Source organism: Crocodylus siamensis, chromosome 2 (genome assembly GCF_052110815.1).
Source record: "Crocodylus siamensis isolate JL-2025a chromosome 2, ASM5211081v1, whole genome shotgun sequence".
NCBI lineage: Eukaryota > Metazoa > Chordata > Crocodylia > Crocodylidae > Crocodylus > Crocodylus siamensis.
Window position 1 is genome coordinate 10,242,584 of NC_143396.1, and position 26,846 is coordinate 10,269,429.

At 50.2% G+C, this 26,846-nt stretch overlaps 1 protein-coding gene across 5 annotated transcripts in view; it reads right to left on the minus strand.

Annotated features, from left to right (window-relative positions):
* The window catches only part of DYSF (dysferlin), a 202,251-nt gene that overhangs the window by 47,620 nt on the left and 127,785 nt on the right, over positions 1-26,846 (minus strand). For 2 of the 5 annotated variants that reach the window (XM_090035143.1, XM_090035141.1), the window contains 5 exons: positions 18,663-18,725; positions 6,515-6,613; positions 5,420-5,548; positions 4,004-4,159; positions 2,515-2,606 (listed from right to left, as the gene is read on the minus strand). In XM_090035143.1, the coding sequence (XP_089891269.1) occupies positions 2,515-2,606; positions 4,004-4,159; positions 5,420-5,548; positions 6,515-6,613; positions 18,663-18,725 (539 nt within the window). Of the gene's footprint in view, positions 1-2,514; positions 2,607-4,003; positions 4,160-5,419; positions 5,549-6,514; positions 6,614-8,285; positions 8,399-11,063; positions 11,203-18,662; positions 18,726-26,846 lie in introns of all 5 variants that reach the window. The other 3 variants (XM_090035144.1, XM_090035142.1, XM_090035140.1) reach the window with 2 other exon arrangements.

Consider the following 26,846-nt stretch of genomic DNA (forward strand, 5'->3'; position numbering starts at 1 on the left):
TCTTTGGATGGAAGCCAACACGGGAAAGGAGAACCCACCTTCCTCTACAAGAGCCTGCAGGGGACAGTCCTGAAACAACGACTATTGCTGCTATGTGCATTATGGTGGCACTTCATGGGCTTGGCTGAAGTCCAGGCCCCATTGTAATAAGACTCAACAAACATGTAGGGAAAAGAAAGCCCATGCCCTGAAGACCCTATGGTGTAAAAAGACGCAGCAGACAAAAGGAAGTATCTGTTACCTCTGTGTTATAGATAGGAAGTAGAGGGAATAAGTGACCAGCCCCAGGTCACTCAGCTCTCCTGAGCTCCAGACCAGGCTTCATTAATCCTGCCATGCCCTTCCTCAGCCTTTCTAGTCTGTTTGTGACCTTCCCTTCTGATAAAGCTGTCATGGCCTGATCCAGTCTCTGAATAGAAAAGTGATCTGTAGGATGCATCCAACCCCTGGATCCCAGGACCTTCACATTTCCCCAGGGCTAGGGAGTGACTGATCCCTGTACCTAACTGGTTCTCTCTGAAACACCCCAAGGTGTAAACCCTGCTGGATGAATGGACTGTAAGGTGGAAAGAAAACTGGCTGGATAGTCAGGCTCAGAGGGTAGTAATCAATGGCTCAATGTCTAGTTGGCAGCTGGTATCAAGTGGAGAGCCCCAGGGATCGGTCCTGAACAAGTTTTCTTCAATATCTTCATCAACAACCCAGAAGACAGGACGCAGCGCACCCTCAGGAAGTTTGCAAATGACACCAAACTGGGGGAGTAGTAGATATGGTGGAAGGTAGGGCTAGGATTCAGAGTGACTTAGACACACTGGAGGATTGGGCCCAAAGAGATCTCATGAGGTTCAACAAGGACAAGTGCAAAGTCCTGCACTTAGATGGAGCAGTCCCCTGCACCGGGGCAGGCTGGGGGGGACGGGCTGGGCAGCAGCTCTGCAGAAAAGGACCTGGGGGTCACAGTGACCAAGAAGATGCATATGAGCCAGCAGTGCGCCCTTGTTACCAAGGGCTACCGGCATCCTGGGCAGCACTGGGAGAAGCGTTGCCAGCAGATGGAGGGCAGTGATTCCTCCCCTCTATTCAGCACTGGGGAGGCCACATCTGGAGTCCTGTGTCCAGCTGTGGACCCCCCACTGCAGAAAGGATGTGGACACATTGGAGAAAGTCCAGTGGAGAGCAATGAAAATAGCTGGAGGGCTGGGGGATAGGACTGGTGAGGAGAGGTTGAGGGAAATGGGCTGACTGAGTCTGCAGAGGAGAAGACCGAGGCGGGATTGAATAGCAGCCTTCACCTCCCTACAGGGGGGCTGCAAAGAGGACGGAGCTGGGCTGGTCTCAGTGGGGGCAGATGACAGGACAAGGAGCAATGGACTCAAGCTGCAGCAAGGGAAGTTGAGGTTGGATTTTAGGAAAAACTTCCTCCCGAGGAGGGTGGTGAAGTGCTGGAACAAGCTCCCCAGAGAGGTGGTGGCATCTCCATTCTTGGAGGTTTTTAAGGCCCAGCTCAACAAAGCCCTGGCTGGGATGATGTAGCTGGGGTTTGTCCTGCTTGGAGCAGGGGGTTGGACTAGATGTGACCTCCTGAGGGCCCTTCAACCCTCACTGTCTGTGATTTTGGGATTGCAATGGGCAGTGGAGCTCTGTTTGGCCAACAAGCCCATAGACCTCCAAGAACTTAAGACCTCCTGAACTCCATCTTACTTAGATATATTCCTCCCACTTATACTCTTCATGGGCCACACAGTAGCATGTAAAAAATACAGGCTTTGCAAAGCAATGTTTTAACCACTTTACTCTTGAAAGCCGCCATGGAGTCGCAAATCTTTGAAAAGCAGCAATGGCCTGACCACAACCCCTCTCCATCTGACCTCACCCCTCCTGTGAGTCATTACCCTGCTCAGCATCCTTCCCTAAGGCAGTCCCTCCTTCCTTCTCTCACCTTAGCCTGGTCTTCTGGCAGGTCACAGCGGTCTGCCAATTTCCTGAGAGATGTGACTGCTTTAAAACGTTATCTCCCATTTTTCCCCAGTGATTCTGCTGGTTGAAAACCTATTATTTCAGTACAGAAGAGCCATCAAACATTGGTAGCCTTTGATGGCTTTCTCGCTGTCAGCCCTCTCTGGGATGGCCCGTCAGGGCACATGGGTTAATCTGGTCTGGTCCAGCATGACTTTCCAACACAGAGCACAAGCTTGGGGCTAGCACAGAAAATGGGAGATGCACACAGCCTGGAAATAACCCAGAAGTCACAAATGGGCTCCAACTTAGACCCTGGCAGACATTACACTTAAAACACGATTAACCGCAGCAGCAGCTGGGGGCTCCCAGGCTTTGGGGAACAATGAAGCCTTTGAGTCCACTATACTCCTGAAACTGGGAGCGGGGTCAGCTGACTGGTTTCCTACTTGCTGGTGCAAGGGGAGCCCAGGATCATGACCGAATGTCTGCCAAGGGCCGTCGTCTCCCGATCGGTCACAGAAGGTCCCGTCATCTCCATCTGGAACTAAAACTTACTTTCCAAAGACAGGCTCCAGCGTGCATGGGATGTAATTGTCCTGGTCGTTTATCGATTTCTTTCCCACTGAAATCTTGACGTAGGGGTCGCACTAAAGAGAGAGGAGGGTGGCAGAGATGGGATTTCTATGTCAACAACCACAATAATCACTAAGCAGCATATGCTGCTACCAGGAGCTACATGGAGCAGGCTCTTATTGCAGGAAGAGTCCCTTGGGTACTGCCCCTGAGGTCTTCTCCACAAACTCGAAGGGAGTCAGACACGACTGATTCAGCTATTACTCCTGTTCCTGCCCTTCTGAGGACAGAGCTGGGCAGCCAACTACTCCTCCAGCTGATAGGAGTGAACAGCCGGGGAAGCAGTATAGGAAGGGCTCAGCTGATGCCTGGGAGCTCTGTAGCATTGCTCTGAAAATCTCCAGACACTTCTACTACAGCCGTGCAAATAACTGAGTTTTCAGTTCAATTGCAGCTGTAAAAAAAGTTTTAAAAAAAAGTGTTGGGGTGAAAGCAAAAAGAAAAGAAAATTAAATTTTCAACTAACCAGAAAGTCAGAAAAAAAATGTGTTGGCATCTAACCCCTGTTGGGTTCAACTCCAACAACTCATCTCATTCTTGATCTTTTAAGACCTGCTCAAACTGTTTAAAATAACACTGATACAAGTTTCTAAATAACATTGTTTAGAATTTTTTTAAAAAGCCAGAAGTATTTCAATTTGCCTTTTTTTTTAATATTTTTTTTCCGGCAGACCGATTGAGTAAAATTTAAAATTAAAATTTCATCTCCAAAAACTGAAATACACACACACACACACACACACACACACACACACACTTAGATAGGTGTCTGTAACAGATACACACATCTATCACAGATGCACACACCTTCAAAAACTGAATGATATATATAGTGTATTATTCATATTATAATATTATATACACACACTCCTGATGTGTGTCTGTCTGTCTATGTACGTTTGTGTATACACACACAGACACACACCAGTTGTGTGTATGTATTTATTTTTTCAGTTTTTGACAAATGAACCAAAATGAAACTTTCTGTTTTCCTCATAGATATATTTATGTCCCCACTCTCACTTTCCCACCTATTTTCCAGCAGAAAAATAAGAGTGAAGAAGGAAGGGGTGGGGTTTTTCAGTTTTCAGAAACTGGAACACAAAAATGAATATTATTGCATTTGTGCCACAATAGCCCTTTTGCCAGGTTGGATTTTTCTGGGGGGGAAGGGAAAGAAAATTGAACATTTTTGCAAGAATGTTGGCCTGTGAGATTTAGGAACATGGAAGTGAGAGCTACAAGCGAGAGCTTTTTCCCAAGCCGGAATTGCTGCCTTAATAAATCCTGAGGCAAAGAGGAACTCTCTCTTCTTGTAGCCTGACCTCTCTCCTTGCCATAGACGTGAGACTTCAACCCCATGACTCTGAGCCCGGCAGTCCTCTCCCCCAGGCATTCCTCCCCACGATACCTTTCCATTGGTGTCCTTAGGTTGCAAGTCAAAGGCGTGGATGATGTAGACCCTGACAAGGCACTCCTGGGGGCCTCGGGCTGGGAGCTGATGGAACTGGCGGGGCGGCACTGGCACGCGTGGGTCATCCGGGAGAGGGTAAAGTTTGAACGAGCCCTGAAAAGACACTGTGTGTTCATGCGTGCTCATGTACACACTGCGAATGCTGGACAGCCATGAATGCAGCTTTGCCTGTGTAATGTCCCGCTCCAAGGTGAGCCGTCCACACCCAGAAGAGACCCTCAGATGCCCTGGTCCCATTGCCTGAGCTACCAAACTACTCATGTACCACCATGAGTGCCGTTAGAGGGAGGCCAAGTATATGTGGATGTGGGTTATTTATGGACCTTCACTTCCTGTTCCAAAACTTCCTGGCCTGCTAGGCGCTGCTGAATATCAGCTCAGCAGGGGCACACCTCTCAAGCAGATAGGGCTCATGATGCCTATATGCCCTCTTGAACCTAATTATTTAGGCCTGACTAGCATCTATATTGCCTTTGCCCTGTTACACTATCGAAGAGTCGTTGGATGAATGCAAACCAGGCCCCTCCTGTTTTTAAGCTGAGGTTCTCCAGTGCAATGCTGCCTTTTATTTGCTACATTGCTCTATCCTGATACAGTCCAAGAGCGAACGGTGGACTCCACGCACCAAAGGGAATAGCTCTGTGCACTTGCTTAAACAGCCTGGCAGCAGCTTCACACACATGCTACCTCGGCCCCCGGATAAAAAGGTGCTTCATTGTTTAGACCCGGCCATCTGCCAGCAGCGCGGCCTCCAGATGTGCTCTTCCACTTGGATTATGCCTTGCAGTCAGTGCCAGGGGATAAAGTGATCAGACCTGGGCCAGCAGGTTGTTCTGACAGCATCCCTTTAGGATCCTTTTATGACCAGTTTTCCACTGGGGCTCTGCTGGTAAATAATTCATCTTCCAAATCAGGGCTAGGATTTTATGCCAACAAGGCCTGTGTGTTTCTGACTGTATTTCATGCCTATTCCCTCTCCTGCAACCAGGGGAGAGAATGACTCAGTCACCCCTAAGTTGCTGCCAACTCTGGGGTAAAACATTGCAACAGAGACATATATCTTCTTCCTTACAATGCAAACCCTGTGGGACAAGAGGAAAGCTCTTTGCTTTCCATTTCCCAGCACCACAGGCCTCTGGAGCACGTGTGGGGCTCTGAGGTACTACACTGATACCAATTAATGCACAGAATAAATGCGGCCCCTTCTTGTCAGGACTGTGATAGTGACCCCCCTCCACCCGCTCCAGGAGACAAAGCGATACGCAGGATGGGAGCAAGAAGGACCGGCTTCTAGTCTCCAACAGGCTGATCTTTTATGCAAAGAGGCGGGGGTAAAAAGGGAAACCATGAGACCTTGAATTCCCCCACGACAGTGGGGTCTTCATTAGCATCCTGCGTGCGGCCCCGGTACAGCTTGAAGGTGTGGCAGAAGTCGGAGAGCCTCTCGAAGTCCTCCACCTTCTCCAGCTCCGTCTCGTAGACCTAGGAAGGAAAGGGCCTCTGCTGAAAAGGCTGAAACTCCCCCAGCTGTGGTCCAGGTGTTATGGGTTATTTCGCAAAGTCTGGATGTGCTTCACAGCCACCTCTGGGTCCCGGTAGTCCCAGAACCCTAGAAAGCCCAGATGGCCAAGGCCTTTCCTACCACCTCAACCACCTCTTGGAGCCAGCGCGGGATTGTGGTTTGCAATGACTCAGACGGCGGGAATCCCAGCAGTACACATGCTCCTCTAATACTTGGCCGTTTTCCAGCTCATCCATCCCTCAGACGTTGAAACTGCAAAGAGTTACTCGTGGGTATGGCTGGTCGAAAATTTTTCCTTAGAATTTGGCTTTTGGAAAGCAAATTGCCACCAGAATGAAACGTTTCAGATTCAAATGCAACCACGGCTCCTCACAGGAGCCATTACTCAGCTATGTCACGTTCCTCTCTTCCTCTGTGGCTTGGGACCCACAATCAGGCTGTGCTCCCAAAATGCACTACAGCCAGGATATATTGCCCCATCTCTCAAAGAAGGGAGACAGTCATGTACTGTGGGATACACCGAGGGAGCCTGGTTTAATTCCCAGGAGGCCCCCATAGCAGTTGCTCCCAACAGAAATACTTTGCTTGTTGGCCAATGTTTTCCAATTGTTGAATTTTTGTGAGCATCCAAAATCCCTGGAATAGGAATGAAATCACATCCCAGCCAGCTCTGCAACACACATCCACGTGGGAATACACCCGGGAAAGTCCCACGGGCTTTCCCTGGCTCCCATACAAATCCATGGCAAAACTATCACTGGTTTCAGCAGGAGCGAGGGAAGGTTTGGAGAAACTCCCTGCCCCTGGGACTCCTCGTTTCAAACCAATGACCGCAGGTGTTGTGGGATTCACGTGCAAACGCTGGTGCAAATGTATTAGGACCCTCTGGGCTACAAGGAGAGGTCTCCTCCACGCAGATGAGTTACCTTGAGCGTGTCGAAGCCCTTCTCCAGATAGGAGCCGCATTTCTCCCTCTCCCCCGTCGAAGCGTAGAACTTGCTCCACCAGTCAATGAATTCTTCCTCCTGAAGAAGGGGAAAACACAAAGCGTCTCCTGCCCTGCCCAGTAACAGCATCCTTTAGCCTAACCCCTGTGACTGAATCCCACCCACGGGCAGAAAGGGACCTGCAAAACCCAGCATGTCCTGGACGTTTCTCTAGCCTTGGTCCATCGATGTGCTTGTGCATAAACCCATTAAACAAATTAAGTCCCACGGTAAGCACACGGTGCGGACACATGACATGTCGTTTAGGCTGGTTTAAAACATCTCTCCGGAGGGACCTCCCAGTCCCAGGAGCTATTATAAGACCTAGCGGTGAGGGAGCCAGTCATAGCCTGTTTGCTTTGAGCAAAATTCGACCCTGGGATGAAGCTGACCGGGGTTGTGGATAAATGACCCGTACCTCGGAGTAACTTCAGCCGGCACATGGGTATTCCTGACAACCCGAGGGAGAACTTTATATTGGGTCTCTAGGGCGTGTTTCCATCAGCAGAGAAAGTCGGGGTTTTCCCACTTACAGTAATGCATCCCAGAAGAGATCTCAGGGGCACGTCTCAGTAAGTGGGGAAAGCCGGGCAGGTGCTCCCAAGTTCCTACACGGGTGTTTTTAGGCTGCACAGGATCAGGCCCCTCAAGCTCCCGGAGCACCTTTCCAGGATGTCTGGCTGCTGATGCGCTCTCTCCATAAATAAAGACATCCTCCACCAAATCGCGGCACAAAAATCATCACCTGCAACGTGACCACACTTTGGTGCAACAAGGGGCATGGGCATCCATTTGCTTGGCCCTTGTGCCATCGTAAAAAATGTTATAGGGGCACAAAAGGCAACACCTTAGACTGGAAGATCTCATGGCCTGAGACCATCTTTCAGTTCTGTATTTGTACAGCACTGAGCACACTTGGCCCATAGCTGTGGTTCCTAAATACTAAAGGGATAGATAGATAGATAGATAGATAATCTTCCAGTATAGATAGCTAGATAGATAGATAGATGCCCTTTGAGCAAACCCTGATCCCAAGAAATTGCACCTCTCCCTGAAGGAGGGCAACAACTATTCAGGTTGACATAAGAGAAATAAATCACCAATTCCGTACAGCTGAAAAATTTAATTTAAAGGCCGAAATTTAAGTGCAGGAGGCTCCATGCCAGTAAGCAGCCCTCGCCTCATCTGTTAGGCAAAGTGGGAGGGAGAACGAGGCTCCAGGTCTGCGGCTCTCGTTCCAGCCGGCGAGCCAGTTGCTGGATCCTGAAAATCTTTTATATAGAGAGAGATATTTTTAAGAAGGGCACAATTTTGAGATGTATGCAAGCAAAGATGAAGGGGCTTTGACCGTGATTCATGAAACATTCCTGAAAAATAATGTCTTATTTTAGAAGTCCACAAAATTCCACCACACTGACCTAATGGAGGAATCATAATAGAGGTTTATTGGATTTATATTTGAAGCCAACAGGGCAGGCTTTAAATTGCTGTCTTGAATAGACATTGTTTTTAATAGAAATATTACATAAATTAAGTATGAGGCCTCTGCTGCCTCCCTCTTTCAAAAAAATTTTTTTTTTTAAATCTTGCTTTTCATCACTCTCCTTGTTTTATTGTTTGAAAATCTACATTTTAACCATCATGGCTTTATTATGACATTCCACAGGTACTGAGTTACAAAGCAAGCACTTAAACTAATCTGACGACTTACCCATGGTATCTTCTGCAGCCCCAAGACAAAGAATTGGGTTAGGTACTTTTGCTGATTTCTACTGGTGTGACAATAAGACGAGGGAAGAGAGAGCGAGGGAGCGAGAGAAGCAGCTGGAATGTTAATAGCGAAGGACGTTAATCGTTTTGCCTGCAGATGGAAAAGCCAGTTAAAGCAACAGATCCCGCGCACCAGCGACTGATGAGGGGATGTGATTTTTATAACCAGGCAGCAGCCAAAAGCGCTTTCAGTGTCTTATCTGAGCAGCGGCGCTGAGCGCTGATCACAGGCCCAGCTTAGACGTCTGCGTTTCTGTCCCCCGCTCTGCTCCTGGGTCTTTGAGATCCAGCATCGGGCCACGTCTCCCCTGAAAGCCATGGGAGGTGGGCACGGGGTACGTGCCATGAGCTGTGCTTTGTTCCTGGGTGCAGCCCCCCTCCGATGAGCCCTGTTCCCCTGCTCTTTTTTCTAGACACCTCAATAAATGCACCTTGCTGGGGGTCTTTCCTGCCCACATGCAATGGGGGGCTGGACCCAATAAGAGGTCCCTTCCAGCCCTGAATATATGAATAAAGCCCCGATTCGGATGGCAGCTCGGTCACTGGCTTCAAGGAGGGCAGGATCAAGCCCCACGGTGCCCAATTTCCCCCATGGGCAGCAGCTACTCCCCTGGGCATCAAAGGACATCTGCGCCTCTGGTCCTCCACCCTTTCACCAGGGGATGGGGTTATTTGCTTCCTCCCACAGCAGTACGAGGCGCCGGGAAGACCTGTGAGTCACGCTGGGCATGCGAGGTTTCAAACGTTATCTCATCATGCTTCAGGAGGAGACCGAGCAGAGAAAGACCCTCGCTCCCTTTGCCTTACTGTCACGGTCAGGGCACTGTCCGGGGATGGAGGAAAGCTGGTGTCAAGGTCCTGTGCTACCTGGAGAGAGCTGTGGACTCTCCATCACTGGGGGGTTCAAGGAGAGGTTGGACAGCCACTGGTTGGGGATGATTTAGGTGCAGCGATGCCTGTGCTTTGCTGTGGGGGTGTCCCAGGCTCTCCCTGCCCATTGCTTCATGGCTCGGGGGGGTTTTAAGCCTCCCCCAGACTTGCAGGTGCTCCTGCAACCTGGGCTGTGCCAAGGCTCCTGCTGAGACTTAAAGCAGAGGGTCCTGGGGAGAGGGTCTCGCCCTTCTGTTCAGGGTCAGACCGATGCCACCTTTGGGGTCAGGAAGGAAATTTACCTTGGGATGGACCGGAGGGGTTTTTTCTACCTCTGCAGCAGGAGCGCGGCCTCTACCTGGGATCTTTTGAGCATCTATTAACAACCTTTTGCGGCAGCAGGACGGTGGCTGCTGTGGTTTTCCTGCTTTACCTGTGGCAGGCCCAGGTGCGATGTCAGGGTTGATGGTAGTTTTATTACAAGTTTAGATGCTGGTTTGTCTGGGCTGGTTTGGAAAGGGCTGATCCTGCTTCAGGCATGGGGTTGGACTGGATATAACCTTGCAGGGCCCTTCCAGCCCCACTTCTCCATGACTATGACTGAGTCAGCCCCGTGCAGCCCGACTGAGTGCCCTGATGGCCAGGCATGAGGACCTCCCTCACAGGTTTTGACCTGAAATTTCATCCTGGACCCAATAAACTTCTCCTGGGCCCTTGGCCTTCTCCAGTAAATAATGTGTTCCTGAACGATTCCCAACTAGCTTTATGAGTCCCCTGGATAAGGAGTGCGATGGGAAACCAAAAGGATTAGCTTGATCTTCTCAAGTGACAGATCTGAAGGCCAAATGGGTGGTGGTTTATAAGCTAAAATAATTAAGGTACTGAGAACATCCAAGATGCAACAGCATTTTAAAAGCTGATGGCGACGCTTCTGTGACTCCTTGCTTCACCAAAAGCACTTAAGCACAGGCTTAACTTTTAGCACATGCTTGAGCCCCATTGAAGTCCATAGGACATAGGTGTGGGCGCTAAATGCCTTCCCGAATCAGGGCCTAAGTTTGGTGCATCTAGAGGGCAAGCAGGTTGGATGTTAAACCCTCGAGATCAGATTGAAAGGGACTTGCACAGAACCGTGTCCAGGTACCGACCCTTTGCACAAGGATGTGTTTTGTGCCACAAGCATAGATGAGAGTGGGCTGAAATGATTTCAGGGAAATCTCATCTCAGCAAAGCTGAGCCGTATCGTACGCGTGCACACGTGTGTCTCTAAGGTTGAGACTCTCTCTCTGTCTCCAAAGCCCAGTGGTTGTGGGATGGGGGAGCCCCAGACGTGGGGACCCCGCGTTGCCTGAGTCTGAATGAACTGGGATGAAAAACTCTGAACCCAGGGAGAGAGAGGACCTGACCCCGGGGTCTTCCTCCACCCTACAGCAGGGTCCTCGCTGCTCACATAGACACATGCCAGAAAGCAAGCGCTCAGGTCTGGATCCAAAACCAGAAGTGTCAACACCGCTCCGTGTCCAGGAAGATGTTCACAAGGCTTTGGTTTTGTTCCAGGCTGCAGCAGCACCGAGCTGAGAAACCTGAGAGGCTGCCAGAAAACTGAGCGATCATCCCCCCACCATCAAGTAGCAACCCCGCATAGGGGGGAAACCGAGGCACAGGCAGGTTGCATGACATGGCCAAAGCTGTAGAAGGAGTCAGTGGCAGAGCTGGCAGGGGAGCCCTGATACCAGGACCTCTCTGACTCCATCCACGTCTCCGTAGGGGCAAGGGGGAACTTTGCTCACGCAGGCAGACCCACCGCCTTGTCCCCGCTCTCCGTTCGATTCTCCCATCATTAACAGACCTGTGCCGGATCGTGGCCTGTCCTTAAAGGCCCAGCTCCCCTGTGTCGTGGGGCCATTCGGCCAGCTCTCAAGCCGCTGGGGACCGAGCCCCGGGGAGGCCGTGCCCTTCATGCAGCAGCGGGGGTTAGCAGCGCGGACCTGAGAAGGCAGAGTGAGAGGAGGCAAAGCCCTTGCTCATGCAGCTGGAGGCAAAGGAAGAAGCCAGCTGGGAGGCAAAGGGAGCAGAAGGGGAAACACAGCTCATGGGATGGAAGGTGATTTGACTAGGGACATGCCTCGGGCAGTGGCAGAGGCCTCCTGCTCCTTCCCCCGCTGCCCATTGCGCTAGACTGCATGGCTCTCCGTGGCTCAGCGGCCACGATCCTGCCTAGAGACCCCCCCACCCTGCAGCTTCCCACACTGCCCTGATCGCTTATACTGCATTGCACGTTGCCCGAACCTGCCCCGTTGCCTCCCCTCCCACGCAGAGCTTTCCTCCAGGTCCCCTCCCTCTGCAGCACCGTCACACACCGCACGGCGCCCCGAGCAAGCGACCGCAGGACGGTTCAAAGGAGACGGGGGGAGGAAGGCCCTCCCCTGGTTTCACAGCAGGGTCTCAGCTATTGGGTTCAGCTGGAGATATCAGAGCCCGGCGGTTCTTCCAGCTCGTGGTAACAGGATCAGCCGTGAAATCTGCGCTGCGATGTGGAGCTAGCCCACGCAGCAAAGAGCCAATTCTTCCAAATGGATTGCAGATTGCAGCACTCGCGTTTTGCTAGCCTCGGTTACCCTCGCTAACCCGCCGCTTGATGGGCGATTTGTATGTGTTACCGCAGAGGGACAAGTAGCCAAAACCATGTCCAAAGCCCATGTAACACTTGCAGCCAAGTGCCGGGTGCGGAGTTTAGCAGCCCTTTGGGGACCTGAGGAAGAACTGGCTCCTGTGGCTTGAGTCCCCTGCATTCCCATAGTGAGAGCTGGCACCTGCCCCAGCTGGGCATGGGTGGAGGTTGGCAAAGGAGGACTGATACTGACCCCATTTCACAGAAGGAAGGTGAGGCCAGGGGAGAGCAAGCAACTTGCCTGCGGGTGACTAAACTGGGAAGCACAAGCAGGTGTCTTGAGCCTCTCGGCAGGGCTCTAATGACGACATGGAGCTGCCTGTCCCAAAGGGCACGCTCAGGCTGGGTTTAAAGCTCAGCTCTACCTGCCCTGGGGTTTGCTGGGCTCGTTTTTCAAGCAGCGGTCAGCAGAGCTCTACTAGTGTAACGAGGGAGTGGGTGAGAAGACTTTCAGGCCCATCTAGAAAACCAGCAGTGAAGGATGGAGACGACCATCCAGAAGGTACAAGGGGCAATGGGAATTTAAGCCAGAAGCAGGGCCAGAGTGAGGCATCTGGCCTCCAGCTGGGCCTTTGCTGCCTCCTGCTGAGCTCTCCCTGCTGCCAGAGATGAGGGAAGGCTCAGCGTCCTCACGGTCACACCACAGCCATGGTGGAGACGTGCCTCGCTTCCCTGAATCCCAGCTAGTGCACTCCTCGCTGTGGGATACTGCCTCCGTGCAACTCCTTGTGGGAGGTTGAACTGAATAGGGCACTTAGAGCAAAATGTCAGTCTCCGCTATGCATGGAAAGCATGGCACAACCCCCCTTACACACATACACACACGCATGCACACGAATGCACACATACACATGCATACGCTTGCACATGCGCGCACACACACACACCGCTTAACGTTCAGCCAGTTGCTTCCATGTGAAAGCACGCTAGGTCAGTGTCTGCACAGGTCTCGGCTACAACAAACGCTAAAATGGGACCTTTAAACAAATCAGCTGCTCTTCCACCTTTCCCCTTGCCCTGAGTGATCTAAGTAATGGAATAATTACTAGTACCATTTATTATCCGCTTCATCACAGCAGGCAGGAAGCCCAGGTACAGACCAAGACCACATTGTGCCAGACACTGTCCAAACATAGGATCCTAGAAAAGTCAGGCTGGAAGGCACCTCGTGAGGTCACATCTAGTTCAACCCCCTGCTCCAGGCAAAATCAGCCCGACTAAAACATCTCAGTCAAGGCTCTGCCCAACCTGCTCTTGACTTTCCAGGGTGGAAGATTCCTCCTTTTCTCTATGCAGCTTGGTCCAATGCTTAACCATCCTCAGAGGGAAAAAAAATCTTCTTAATCTTCTACCTAAAATCCCATGCTGAAGTTTGAGGCCATTGCTCCTACTCCTGTCCCCTTCAGCCACAGGGAAAAGCCCATCTCCATCCTCTCTGTCATCACCCTTCAGCTATTTGAAGACTGTTATCAAATCTCCCCTCAGCCATAGAGCAAAAAGACAGCTGCTGCCCCATAGTGACAATCGCACTATGGGATGGAAGAGAAGCAACGGATGTAGATGAACATGGGAGGACAAGGAAGGAAGAAGACAGGATCAGTTGAGGTGGTGGGCAGCAGTCTCTATACAGCATCAGCCCGACTCCAATCGGGATCGGTGTGGTTTTGTTCTTCCAGAGGTATTATGGGGTGCGTCTACACATGCATTTACACCAGTTTAAATTTACTGCACATTAAGTTGCTGCACAGGCATTAAAGCATATGAACAGTGTGTGGACTGACTTGGGGCTAAAGTTAATCCCAAATCAGTCCACATACATGGTGTTACTGTGTAGTAAGGTGTCTACACGTATGTTCCTGCACAGTAACTAATCAGGAGTAAGTGTGATACCTGCATGTTGCAGGTATCAAATTTATGCTCAAGTCAGCATAAGTCACCGTATCTACTGCACAGCACAGATATGCACATGTACAGCACAGTAATTTTGGTTACTGTGCAGTAAATGTGCACGTGTAGACGCACCCACAGAGATGTAATGGCATCTCGGTCATTGGTAAAACCAATCTTTGTCTGGGATGGCTGAGAGCAGAAGACTGGAGTAGATGACCTCTTCAGGGTCCCTTCCATCCCTGAAGATACGCAATGAGGGAGCTGCTTCCAAGTATGCAACACAGTATGGGAGAAGACACAAAGGAGCATGTTTGAAGTGAGTGAAGGAGATAAAAGTTAAGAGCTTACTTTTTGTCCTGTTGGGATTGAGCCAATGGTCAGATATCAAAAAGAAGGCACCAAAACAGAAAGACAGGTTGAGATTTTAGTTTGGATGAAAGAAGACGGGTCTGGGGCAGAGAGAGACCAATTTGTGAGCCGTCAGCACAGGAACGGTCACTTGATTTGTGTCTGTGGATAACATTATCCAGGTAGAGAAAGGCACCAAGGGCAGAGCCCTGTAAGACCCCCATCCAAAGCTGGAGGAGCCTCTAGATGACAGCCCGAAGGAGCAATCAGAGGCAGGGAGAGAACTAGAAGTGGGCAGACACAAAAGCCAAAGGAGGGCAAGATGTCTAGAAGAAGAATCTGGTCATCTGTATGGAAGAAGGATGACAAGAGGAGGATGAAGCACTGGCTCTGAGTTTTGGTGACAAAGAGACCATTGGAAACTTTGTCCAGAGAGTGCAAGGGGCAAACGACAGACTTAAATGGCCTCAGGATGGAGTCAGAAAAGCGCAACGCCAGGCAGCCCGTTCAAGCTTAGAGATGCAAGGGAGAAGGGAGATGAGACAGTGATGGAAGAAGTGAATGGGATCAAGGGTGGGCTTTTAAGATGGCACAAACTAACACAGGTTCATACGGTGAGAGGAAAGAGGTCGAGAGGGCAAACACAAAAGCCAAGGGTGGACAAGTTGGGGCTGGTCCTGTTTTGAGCAGGGGGTTGGACTAGGTGACCAACCCTCATTTTCCATGATTTTCTATGACTCTACGAGGGTGAGCTGTGAAGGAGAAGGAGAAGAGAGGAGATGCGAACGGGGCCGAGGGAACACTGCAGACGCCCCAAACTTGCCCTGATGGGAAGATGCCCCGCAGCCTTGCTCATACGGCTCTATCTAGGGCAATGACATTATAATTAAGCTGAGTTACTAACGGCTGCTGCATCTAACCGCTAGGATTTATACAGGGCTATCAGCAGGATCAGGTCAGGGCTTTTTGCAAGGCTTCAAGCAGAGCTGCTGCGACATCGCCACCCTTCCTCTACGGCTAATTTCCATGCAGCCATCCTATTGGTGGCAAGAGGCCGATTCAAGAGTGCTGATTGGCAGATTGTCTACTCCAAAGGACGCCTCTCTTCAAAGTTTCATTGCCCCATGGCAGTTTGGACACCAGGGCTTGATAGGTTCCCCAGCAGATGAAGGCAGCAGCTCTTGGGGACTACAGGAACTCAAGGTTTTGAAGACCCGGGTGGACAAAGCCTTGGCTGGGATAATGCAGTTGGGGCTGGTCCTGCTCTGAGCAGGGGGTTGGATTGGTGTGACCTTTCAACCCTCATTTTCTGTGATTTTAAGTGTTAAAGACATAAGGGCAAGTCCTCTGAGATGGATACCCCACGTAGAGCAAATCCATGCCCCGCTTCCCAACATATTTCCTTGCCCTCTGGGCTCTTCAGGCCAAACTCAGGCCCCATGCAGGGGCACATGGAGCCCAATGGACCTCAAAAGCACTCCACGCACTCGGTACTGGGCCTGAATTTTGGGGCCATAAAAGTCTTTCCAAATATTTAACGTAAATTCTTCCAGCTGCAGCCACCCCAAGCCTCATGTCTAAGCAACAAAAGACCACGTTTTCATGCGAAGATCCCTTGTAATAAAGAATGAGGAGGCAGGAAGGAACAAATACATGGGCTGTCGCAGTGCCACGTTCTCCAGACCAGGATGGTTTTCAAAGTTTTCCCCGGGAGGCATCACCAGCTCTTTAGAGTTTGAGGTTTATTATGTTTAATCACGTTCTTCCAAGGTCCTGGTCCAGGCCAGAGGAATCAGTTTATTGCTGCGTGGGATTTGGTTGCTTTTGTACTAAATGAATGACTCACGGCTCTTTCTTTCTCTTGCAACATTTTGCTTAATTGAAATGGAAATATATTCATGTCAATTAAAGATGCCGGTAAAGAGGCGGAGAGAAAAGGCAATTTACTGACCTTTCTTTCTGTATTGTTATTCTCAGCAAAGCCACCCACCTCTGCACGGACAAAGGAGAACACACTGTCCTGTGGCAGAGGATAGACTGGATTTTAAAGGCAGTTGCCTCTATTCAATGGGGAAGATGGATCTACGGCAAGAAGAGACGGGGCTGTGAGCTCGTGAACACAAAGCACCTACCCTACTACGCAAATTCGACATGAAGATGCCATATTTTGCATGGAAAGGAATCAGGCAAAACGCAGTCCTCTGCCGTTACCAACAGCTTAATTAGTTCAGCCAGAAAGAGTCCATTGCCACCTCACCAAACTTCATTACCGTATTTTCTCACATACCACACACCCCCAGATAAGACCCACGATTTTTTGTCCGGGAGAAAAAAAAGAGTTGTGGCTGAAAGCCGACCGCATGGAAAAGCTCGCTTGCCTTCAGCCAGCTCACTGGCCGCTTTGGGCAAAAGCATTGCAACCTTCTCCCAGTTGCTGCCAAGCCAAAAGCTGCTGTCAGTTTGGGGGACACTCAGCTGGATGCTGGTCAGAGAGAAGAGAGAGAAACATGCTTTCACCGAGTTGCAGAAATCAGCTTCCGTGCTTAAGACATGCCCCCCTAATTTTGGAGGGCCAATTTTCAGGGAGTATACGGGAGTAAATAAGGTATTTCAATCAAACTTATCACAACCAAGGGGCTTCTGTTTTGCCACTTCCTCAAGAGCCGGAAAGCTCCAATACAGACCGAGATCTGAACTTCTTCCACGTCTCTGGTCCAGGGGTTGTGTTAGTCACTGCTTTGGTTCGGAGTGGACCCAAGCACCCGTCCAAGGTACTGCCATTTGAAGGGAGGGATGAACTGGGTTCATTCAAATTAGGGAGATGGAAATTAATAAAGCTGAATTCTGACTTCTGAGTCACAGGAAGCTCCTGTTGGCTTCCGTGGGAAGAGAAGGGCTTGAGAAGGGAAGGGAAGAGCTTGCTCTATAATTCATGGGTCAGCATCAACCCTGGGTGAAGCAGGAACAAGACAAAGAAACACCCGTGCTTCCAACGTTGGGGAAAAACTCAAGGTGGGGACGAGACATGATGCTCTGTTACAAACCCATGAGAGGCAGGATGGTTTTAGACAGCCCTTGCTCCACACAGCTCCTGCCCTATAGCCCTTGTAATGGGGTCAGCAGCATCTAACCACCGATCAAGGCCAGCTGACCCCTGGTTTCCTTCCTTCTACTTGGTCCTGGGGCTGATTTTAAGGAAGTCCTCCAGCACCTGAGCCTGGCTGCACGACACTGGTCTCCGCTCCCTAAGCAGCTTTGGCAACTTCTGTGGCCTTCCTGGTTCCCGACCCTGCTTTCAGCTTGCTCCTGGATTGCAGCCTTGCATTTCCCTGACTCCTGAGCCTGGTTTGGACCTCGCCCTTGGGTTGGTAATTAAGCCTCTGATCCCCTGAACACTGACCCTGGCTCTGGGCTCCTGACCCCCCACCTCTGCAGTCCCCAGGCCCACTCCTGGCTCTACCCACTAGGCAATGTCCCGGCTATCCATATAGCTCAGCTATAACTGCGCAGTCAGAGACTCTCCTAAAAACCCATCCCTTTAAATAATGCTGCCTTTAAATAAATGACTCCTCCAAGTGCATAGAGGCAGCACATCCTCCATCCACCATCCACTCAAGTCTTGCAGTCATGACAGGGGTTAGATCAAATGATCTCCAAGGTCCTTTCCAACCCTAGGATTTCAGGGTCCAGCAGCTACTTCACCATAGCGGCAAGCTCTCCCATTTGAGCGCACCACTATGGTGAAGTAGTGGTGAAAAATAACCGTGCGCTGCACACCCGGTGCAATACGGGGGAGTTACTGCACCGTGCTTTAGGACTTCCAAAAGGAAGCACAGTGCCATAGCAACGTCGCCGTAGGAGAAGGGGTAGACGCGCCCGTTGAGTCCCAGCCCATATTATCACGTTGAACCCTGTCTTGCAAGCCCTTTCATGAACCAGTGCATCATCAGGTGTTGGTCTCCTCCTCTCTGCTCTGATGGTTTCACAAGCTCCACGTCCCCAGCCTGAATTAATTCCTGGCTGGTTGATCCCCATTTCATCCGATGCTAGCACTGTCTTTTAGCCATTTACTTTCCATGTGCTATTCCTGTTTATGAAGAGAAAGTACTTTTCTCTCTACCGCTGGCTAGGCAAGGCCTACAACATCAAGACGTGCCGTGGAGGGCCTGTTTAACAGCCATCTCATCTCACACTTGGGGCTCAAATCCATTTCCCCTTCATGCAATAGGTTTCAACACAGTCTGTGGCCAAAGCTAGAAGCTGAAGAGCAAAATGGGTTGCCCAGAAGACGGTATGAAAGGGACAGTGAGCTGGCCATTTCCCAAGTCTCCGTCCTCAAACTCACCCACTTCCCCTTGGCTTTGAGGGAAACGATCGACAAAACACGGGCATCACATCAAACTGACTTTTTCTAGGAAGTCAGAGTCACCAAAAGCAATAGCCCAAATGTTGGACATTTTTTTTAAAATGCATGTATCTATGTTCTTTAGGAAAACCCACCAACCCATGTAAGTAAGTCAGAAATGAAGCCATACATACATGAAGATCGGACCGAGAAGCTGTCATGTTAATTAGAGCTGAGCTGGTCATGCCCTCTGCAAGCTACAAATTAAAATGACTGGTTAGTAATGGAGTTAGAGAAACACAGTTTAACATATCCTGGCAAAAGCAGATCTTAGGGAGGGGGGGAAATAATAAATGCAATTCAAACAATGCAAAAGCATCAGAGCTACAGAGCCACATTATCCCATTACTGGACTATCCCAACACAGGGGAAGGATTGAGGCAACCTTTTATAACCGTTTCCATAGAGCTTTTCCTTTTTTTTTTTAATTTATTAAATGAATCGCAGTTTTGAGGAGAACCGTACCCGAGGAAAGTGGAGGTGGAAGAAAGGGCTCTATTGACAGACCAGGAAAGGGAAGGTGTCAAGGCATGGACCTTATATAGCAGTGGGCCACAAACTAGCCCAGCACCTTCCTCAAGTGCCAGTCCAATCCCCTTCCCTTGCCTGATCTGCTGCTCTGCTTTCTGCTCCTTGCCCCGTGCTCCCCAGCTGCTCTGCTGCCATGCTTTCTGCTCCCTGTGCTGCCTCCCCCTCCCCAGTGTGCCACACGTAGAGGCTGCTCGTGCCACTGGTGGTACCCGTGCCACAGGTTGGTCACCCCTATCAAACAGGGGTGAAAGAAAGGGATAGCCGTCCTGTTTTGCTGACTGTCCTATAGAAGAGCTCCATCCCATCCACGAACCACTGGAGAAACCTGAAGCTCATGGGAATAGATACCGCCTCGCGTCTGCTACAGGGAGGCAACTCGCACAACTTGAAACACAGGGAGTCAGATCCATCTGGGAAGCCGACAGCACCCTCAGTGATACGCTGCCCGTGTTTTAGTACGGAGGATTAGGAAACGCGGGAGCCAAACACAGGCTGAATGGGACGTAGCATGGACTTGGCAAACTCAAGGCTGCCTCGTTGCTGAGATGACCCATTCCCCACCGCTCGCGCCTGGATGAGACACAAGCGTCATCTCCAACGGAGGAAACGTCTCGCCGACGTGCTGCTTTTGGGAAGTGGGAATGGGAGGGATAATGCCAGATGCCCATCCACGCACGGTCTCAAACATCAAGCTCAACTCAGCGAATGGCTGGTCGAGCTCATGGCTCGGAGCATGTTTTAAACTAGTAATAAATCACCGCTTGTTGCAACCCCTCGGAGATGGAGACAGGCATCCGGGGGTGTCAAGTCTCAGTAAGGGCGATGTGCTTCTGCAACAGCAGAAGACCAAGTGGAGGGCCGAGAGCCACCCGGCATGGAAATCAGCAGCTTTTCAGACATTGTCAGGTCCGACAACATTGGAAGACTTTCAAAGCCTGAACCTCCACCATATATTTCAAATGAATCCACTGAGCTGCTAAGAGACAGACGCGTTGCAAAAACGGGTCATTCATTCAGGTTTTGAAGGGGGAGGTGGGCTGTCTTGAAAACGCCAGCTTCTAGCGGGGGGTGAAACTTATGGCCAGGTGCACGTTTTAAGGAAGCGAAATACAGGGCCTCCATAAAGTCCTTGTGCCCTTTTACACTTTAATAACTTAGGCTGCGCACAAGGACTTTACGGAGACCTTTCATAAGAGCACAGCACAGGAAACCTCTGAGAGGGAGCAGAAGAGCTGGGAGGCAGTGCTGCTTCCTTTCCCGTGTTTCTCTGCAGGCCAATATGATGCTCCTCATGCATTACGGCCACGGACGCGGCATTCCCTCGCTGCAATGCGGTTTTTGTTTCGAACAGACTTACCGTCCCTCGCTGCAGGAGAGGAGGGCACCGCTCCGCTCCGCGCCCTCGGAGAAAGCTGGGTTTTTGTTTCTAAACAAACACAACACAGCAGTTCTGCTTCCCGGGTTGCGTTAATCTAACGTGCAAGGAACCGAAACCAGACTTGGCGAGAAGGCAAAGGGAAGTCCTGGAGCTGTACACAGGGCTGCACACGCAAAGGGGCAAAAATAGCCTTTCCCCTGGCTGCAGCGGTTGCAAGCCACAGCTGGACAGCGGGTTCAGAGCAATGTTGTACCTGGGCACGGAGCAGACACGCCTGTGCCTGCCCGGGAACGCTTCTGTTTCCAAGGAAAAGACACGAAAAGGCTCCAGACAGCTTGGGAGCTGCCCGCGAGAGATGTTATCTGCCCCTACATCTGGTGCTGCCAGCTGCTGTCATGGTGGGAACAAGGTTCATTGATCAAACCGAAAAATCGGGGCGGACGATTGTTTCGGGCAGCCTGAAACTATTTTATTTTTGAACTGGTTTGGTTTGTTTCTTTCATTTCTCGTCTGTTTGTATTAGTTATTTGGTGAGTTTGCTACCTTATTGAGTTTGATTTTTCAGGTCAATACAATGAAAAGGAGGGGGAAAAAAACAAGCATTCATTTGCGGTCACATGAGGATTTCATTCCAGGGTGTTTTGAAAAAACACCATTTCCAAAGGAACCGCTGCTTCGGAACAGGAAACCATGGCCTAGAAACATTGAAATAAATTACTGGCTTTTTTCAGAGAAAGAAGGGCCTTTTTTAGGGGTATCTTCTTATTGAACCAATAGAACTACACCGTTGGTCCACTAAAAAAATGTCAGCAAAAAAACCCTTGCTTCTTGTGTATGTCCTCCACTGTCATGGCTATGGCAACTCTCCAACACTACTTGACTTTTTCAAGCACTTTTTTCCTTTCGCTTCTTTTTCAGCCGAATCTCTTTGTTGAATCTGACCTGCAAACATGACTGATATTGGTAGAATGTAAAGAATCAGCTGTTTTCTGAAAAATATTCACTCGTCCCATTTATTATTCCCCATAGACCTGATGATCTGCAAGGTCCCTTCCAGCCCCTAACGATCAATGAATCTCCGAATATTTCAAGAGCAGTCAGAGGACTATTCTTCTGAGTCCACAGCTCCCTTGCACTGGGTACTGGACATACATCATCACATATACAGTGAGATGGTCTCTGCCCCCAGAAGTATGATAACCAGGGACTGGGGGATGAGGCTTAGACAAGATCACACGTCAGCTGAGCTGGGAATAGACCCCTGAGTGCCTATTGCTACCCCGGTGCCCAGTTTACTAGAGCCTGGACCCTCCCAGTGTTGCAATGGGAGAAACAGGCCTGTGCTGGACAACTGCTCCTTCTCTCCAGGGGCTTCATCTGATGTGTTTCACAGGGGCTGAGCCCACAGTATTGATGGAAGACAACTGGAGGAGATAGTTCAATGCTGTGGGCTGGGCTGCCAACAGGATCCCATGTCTCCCTTGCAAGTGATAGTCACCATCAATACCAAAGTGCCAGGATGGCCACTGAAGGTATGAGAACTAGCACATAGGAAATGCTGCCCCCTTTTCCCACAGTGACCCACGCATTTGTTGCTCCCAGCCTGAATTACCATATATTAATATGTTTGATGGTGAATAAGAAGATAACACAGAGGAACGAGCTGGTAGAGAATGTGACTGCCTGCCTTCTCCATGACCTAGTTTGCCATGAATACATCAGACCTGTCCCCAAATCCCCCCACTGCTCCCCGCCAGCTGATGATGCTGGTTTAAGGCTTTGGTCCCAATTTTCAAAGCAAATGTGGGTCAGGAGCCACTGACAGGAAAAGCTGATTTCTTGTCTCTGAACCACCTTGGCAGCTACACTCCTTTAGGACATGGACTGCAATGCCCAGGGGGGAAGCATGTGAAGAGAGGGGACCTGGCTATGGGGCAATCATCCAGAGAAGACCCACAGACTCCAGAGTCTGATTACCTTAAGGAATCACAGCCTTCCTCTTTAAAAGCCCTTCGCACTACCAGTGGTTCCTGCAATTCAGACACACTTTTTATTCCCAAACTTATCCCACAGAAACCCTCCACCCTGCAAAAATCTCCTGACACCAACGAGAGCTCTGGCCCCATGAAGGCAGAAGAGATTAAAGGCTCCATGAAACTCACTGGGGATTTTGCTAGCATTATTTATTCTATGGGGAAGATGTTTAGGTACTACAAGTGTAATTGGTTGTATAAAGCAGATAGATAGATAGATAGATAGATAGATAGATAGATAGATAGATAGAAAGAAAAAATTATGTGATAGACCAAAGTAATATGATACATAGATAGGTAGGTAGATAAATAGATAGATAGTATTGGGATGGATGGATGGATGGATGGATGGATGGACAAACAGACAGATGGACAAATGGAGAGTATTGGGATAGATAGATAGATAGATAGATAGATAGATAGATAGATAGTATTGGGATGGATGGATGGTTGGACAGACAGAGAGTATTGGGATGGATGGATAGATTGGGATGGATGGATGGATGGATGGATGGACAGACACCCCAAAGCACATGGACTCTTGGATTGGGAAACTGCTTTCATGCTTTCCTTGATTAGGACATGCAACGGTGAGTGACAGAAAGTTTGGGTCAGCTACCCCAAGACTGGGTGTTCCTCTGAGCCTAAAAGTCTGGCAAGATCCAGGCCCCCCAAGAGATTTACGAGTAGAGGCTTTCACCTCACCAGGAATGGAGATGACTGGTTTGCGCGGTGTGGCCCTGAGATCCCTCAGCTCCTGTGAACGTTGATGAAGGCCGCGTAACACCTCAAAGGGCTGAGGGCCAGAGCCACAAAGAGGTGGAGATGCCCAAGCCCTAGTAAAGGATCTAGCTCCCTCCTTTTTTCAGACTGAGCAACCTCCTTTTTGGGTTGAGCAACTTCCCGTGTGGGTCAAGCCCTCGCATGAGCGCTGCACGAATCGCACGCACAGAGAAGCCAGGAGCCCGGCAGACGCCGGAGAAGCTGTAGAGTCTGAGCACACCAGGCAAGATGCTTGCTGTGGTTTTGCGGGCTCCCTTCCTGTCATACAAAATAATCAAATGCACTAACAACCCTTGTCCCCATCCAATTTTAAAGTCCAGGAAGGTCCCACCCAATCTAGCAGCCCTCTAGGCTCGTGTGGCTAAAGAACACCCCTTTCTATAGCCAACAGCACGCAAAGGAGTGATGGGGAGGCCGCACATCCAGCTTGAATGACCAGGTGCCCATTTACAGCTGGGCCAAGGATAGCCCAAAGCCACAGGACACCTTCACTACTCGCAGAAGTGCTCACTCTCACTCTTATTTTGCAGACGGGGCAAGCAACAGGTCCATGTGCAATCCAGCATTTAAATGCCAGATGCAACATCTGGTCCAAAGACAGAGGGGCCTGGAACCGGTGCTCCAACTCCTGCCCTTGCACCCAGCACTATGAAGCTGAGCAAATCCTGAGGTCTCCAGTGCTCAGCTGGTTCCTCCTGACTGTCCCCCCGAACCCTGCTGCTCCCTGAGCTTAACGAACGCTCATGTTTGCTCTCCCCATCCCTGCCGGGAAGTGCTGGCTGGCGCGGGGCAAGGAGGGCTGGGTTTTGTGGCGCCTGTGGTGACAGGGTGCGGAAAGCAGGCTAATGATCTGCCCAGGAAGGATCCACCACATCTAAACAGGATTAATTCTTGCAATTTAAACAGCCAGGCAGGGCTGTGCATCGTAACTAAGCCTCTGAGCCCCAGTCCAAATGAGCCTAATTAAAAGCAGGCTCAGGATGGCCTGTCTTCTGAGGCAGCGTGCCAGCCCTCCCTCCCAGCCATTGCATTTGGTAGAGGAAACCTTAATATTAATGAGAGTCCGGAGACGCGTCGGAGGGAAGATGGCAGGGTCCGACCTTTCGGGATACTGGGGACTCTCCAACTTTGGGGTGATATTCTTGTAACATCCGGAAAAGCAAAGAAGGGGAATAAAAAGGAAACTGGCACCTATAGATGTGTTGGAGATGACTACCAAAATCATAACGGCGAAGGCCATGACACCAATTTCCTTCATGGTGGCCAGAGCCTGCTCGAGCACAGTGATAAATCTGGGAGCAACTGCCATGCCAAGGTAGTTGGATCTGGCAATGGGTGTTGGCGTGCCCATTATCAAGAAGGGATGCTGGAGGCCATGAAATCCCACAGAGCTCAGTTGGGGTCATGGGGCTGCCTTCATTCATTCCTATGCTGTGGCCATGATGATCCCTAAATAATGCCTCAGGCTAGACTCGATCCCTCCTCACCAAATGGGCTCCCTCTCTGGGGAAGGGGATAACCATCCATCGGTCCCTGTCCCCACGCTTCCAGACTGCTCCTGGGACCTCTGCCACCATCTTCAAGACCAGTGAGGACCCGCCTGGGGCATTTGGCCTGAGAAATTGTCCCATGAGAGCTACTGAAAAGGAGCCTTTCCAGGGCCATGTTTTCTTCATGCTTTCTACTTTCTTCCCCTTGGGTTCCTGTTCCAGTATAGCCTCAGGAAGAAAACTTGGTCACAGTGGGTGTGTCTACACGTCCGCTTTTACTGCGCAGTAACCAAAATTACTGCACAGTACGGATGCGCATTTACACATGCATGCCCATATTGCACAGTAAATGTGGTGACTTATGCCGACTTGAGCATAAATTTGATACCTGCATCATGCAGGTAGCAAATTTACACCCAATTAGCTACTGCACAGTAATGCACATGTCAACACCTTACTGCGCAGTAACACTATGTGTGGACTGACTTGGGACTAACTTTAGTCCCAAGTCAGTCCACACACAGCATTAATGCACTTTAATGCCTGCACGTGTAGACGCCAGCCTATTCCCACTTACTGCGCAGTAAATTTAAGCCGCATAAATGCATGTGTAGACATGCCCAGGGTCTCTAGTTTCATGCCCAGCAATGGAGTTGCGGCAGTATAAGACAGCCTTGAGTGAATGAGGCCTACTGGGAACTGGTATGGCCACCTCCCATCCCAGGCTGCTCTGAACCTCCCCTCACAGCTGCAGCCTTGTCTCCATGCCCACAAGAGTCCCAGCATGCAGCCTTCATCAAGGGCATTTATAAGAGGAAATATTTTCCCCCACACAAAGGCAGCAATTGGACTAATAAACCCCTGGCAAAATAAAGTGGAGGAATTTCCATTAACAAGAGAAAGAGAGCAATTAGCAAGCTGGCTCGGCTCACCCCGGCACATCTATTTGCTCGGCTTCATTATGCATGAACAAAGGGACCATGAGGGAAAATGAAAGGCAATAAATTGCAAACCCAATCAAAGCAACCCACCCAGTCCTGTCTTCCACCCCGCAGGGGAAAGCCCGGGGAACTTGCTGCCACAAGATGTCAAGGAAGCCAAGAGTACTTAGCAGGGTTCAAAAAAGGCCCGAACATTTGTGCAAATAATAAAAATATCCAGTCATAATAGCACTAACCAAAAAAAGAAAGGCATTAACAGCTGCTTTCGAAGGGATATAAACCCTTCTGCTGCAGGGCATGGACCAGCCTCCGACTCACGGGTGGCCAAGAAGAAAGCTTTTCTGCAGCGAGGTTCTTCCACGCTTGGGGGATTTTCTCCCATCTTCTTGGCTACCCACCAGACGTAGATGCTGGCCTGTCTGATCTGGCTTGTCAATACTAGTGCTCCTAATACAGGAAGAATTGAAATACCCCCCATCCAAGCTCAAAAACTGGCACTCCTAAGGGAAGCTGGAAATGTTTTGCCTCCCGCCATGCTCTGTCCCATACTGTCCCCTCCAGAGGTCACATCCAGTCCAACCCCTGCCCGAAGCAAGATCAGCCCTGTCCAAACCAGGCCACACAAACCCAGCCTCTAAACTCTTTATAAATCTGCCACCAACCTTGACATAACACAAGATATCGCACCTGAACCCATCACAGGCAAAGCACGGGACCTCAGCAGCCAGCATCCTTCTATAAACGCTTGTTAATATACGCCCAAGAGATCCCAGGTAGAAGCTACACCCCTCCAGTCCATCCCAACTGACCACGGGGGGGTCAAATGCCCTCCTGGCCCCAAATGTGCCCATCAGGCTGACCCTGAGCAAAGGGGCAAGATCCTCTGGGGTTAAGTATTGGCATAGCCCAGTCTTCATCTGCAGCCTGGGCTGCAGCAAACACCCCCTGCCCCTGAGGAAGGTTTAAAAATACCCTGATGCATGGAGCAGAAATGGAAAGGGGGCGGGCAAGCAGCAAAGCCCAAAAGCCTGAGAAATCCAGCTGACTTCCTGCCCTTTGGGCGGGGGGCTGGACTCGATGATCTCCCGAGGTCCCTCCCAGCCCTGATGTCTATGAAAATCTATGAAAAAAAAATCCCCATAGTGGGACAATCAGGGAGTAC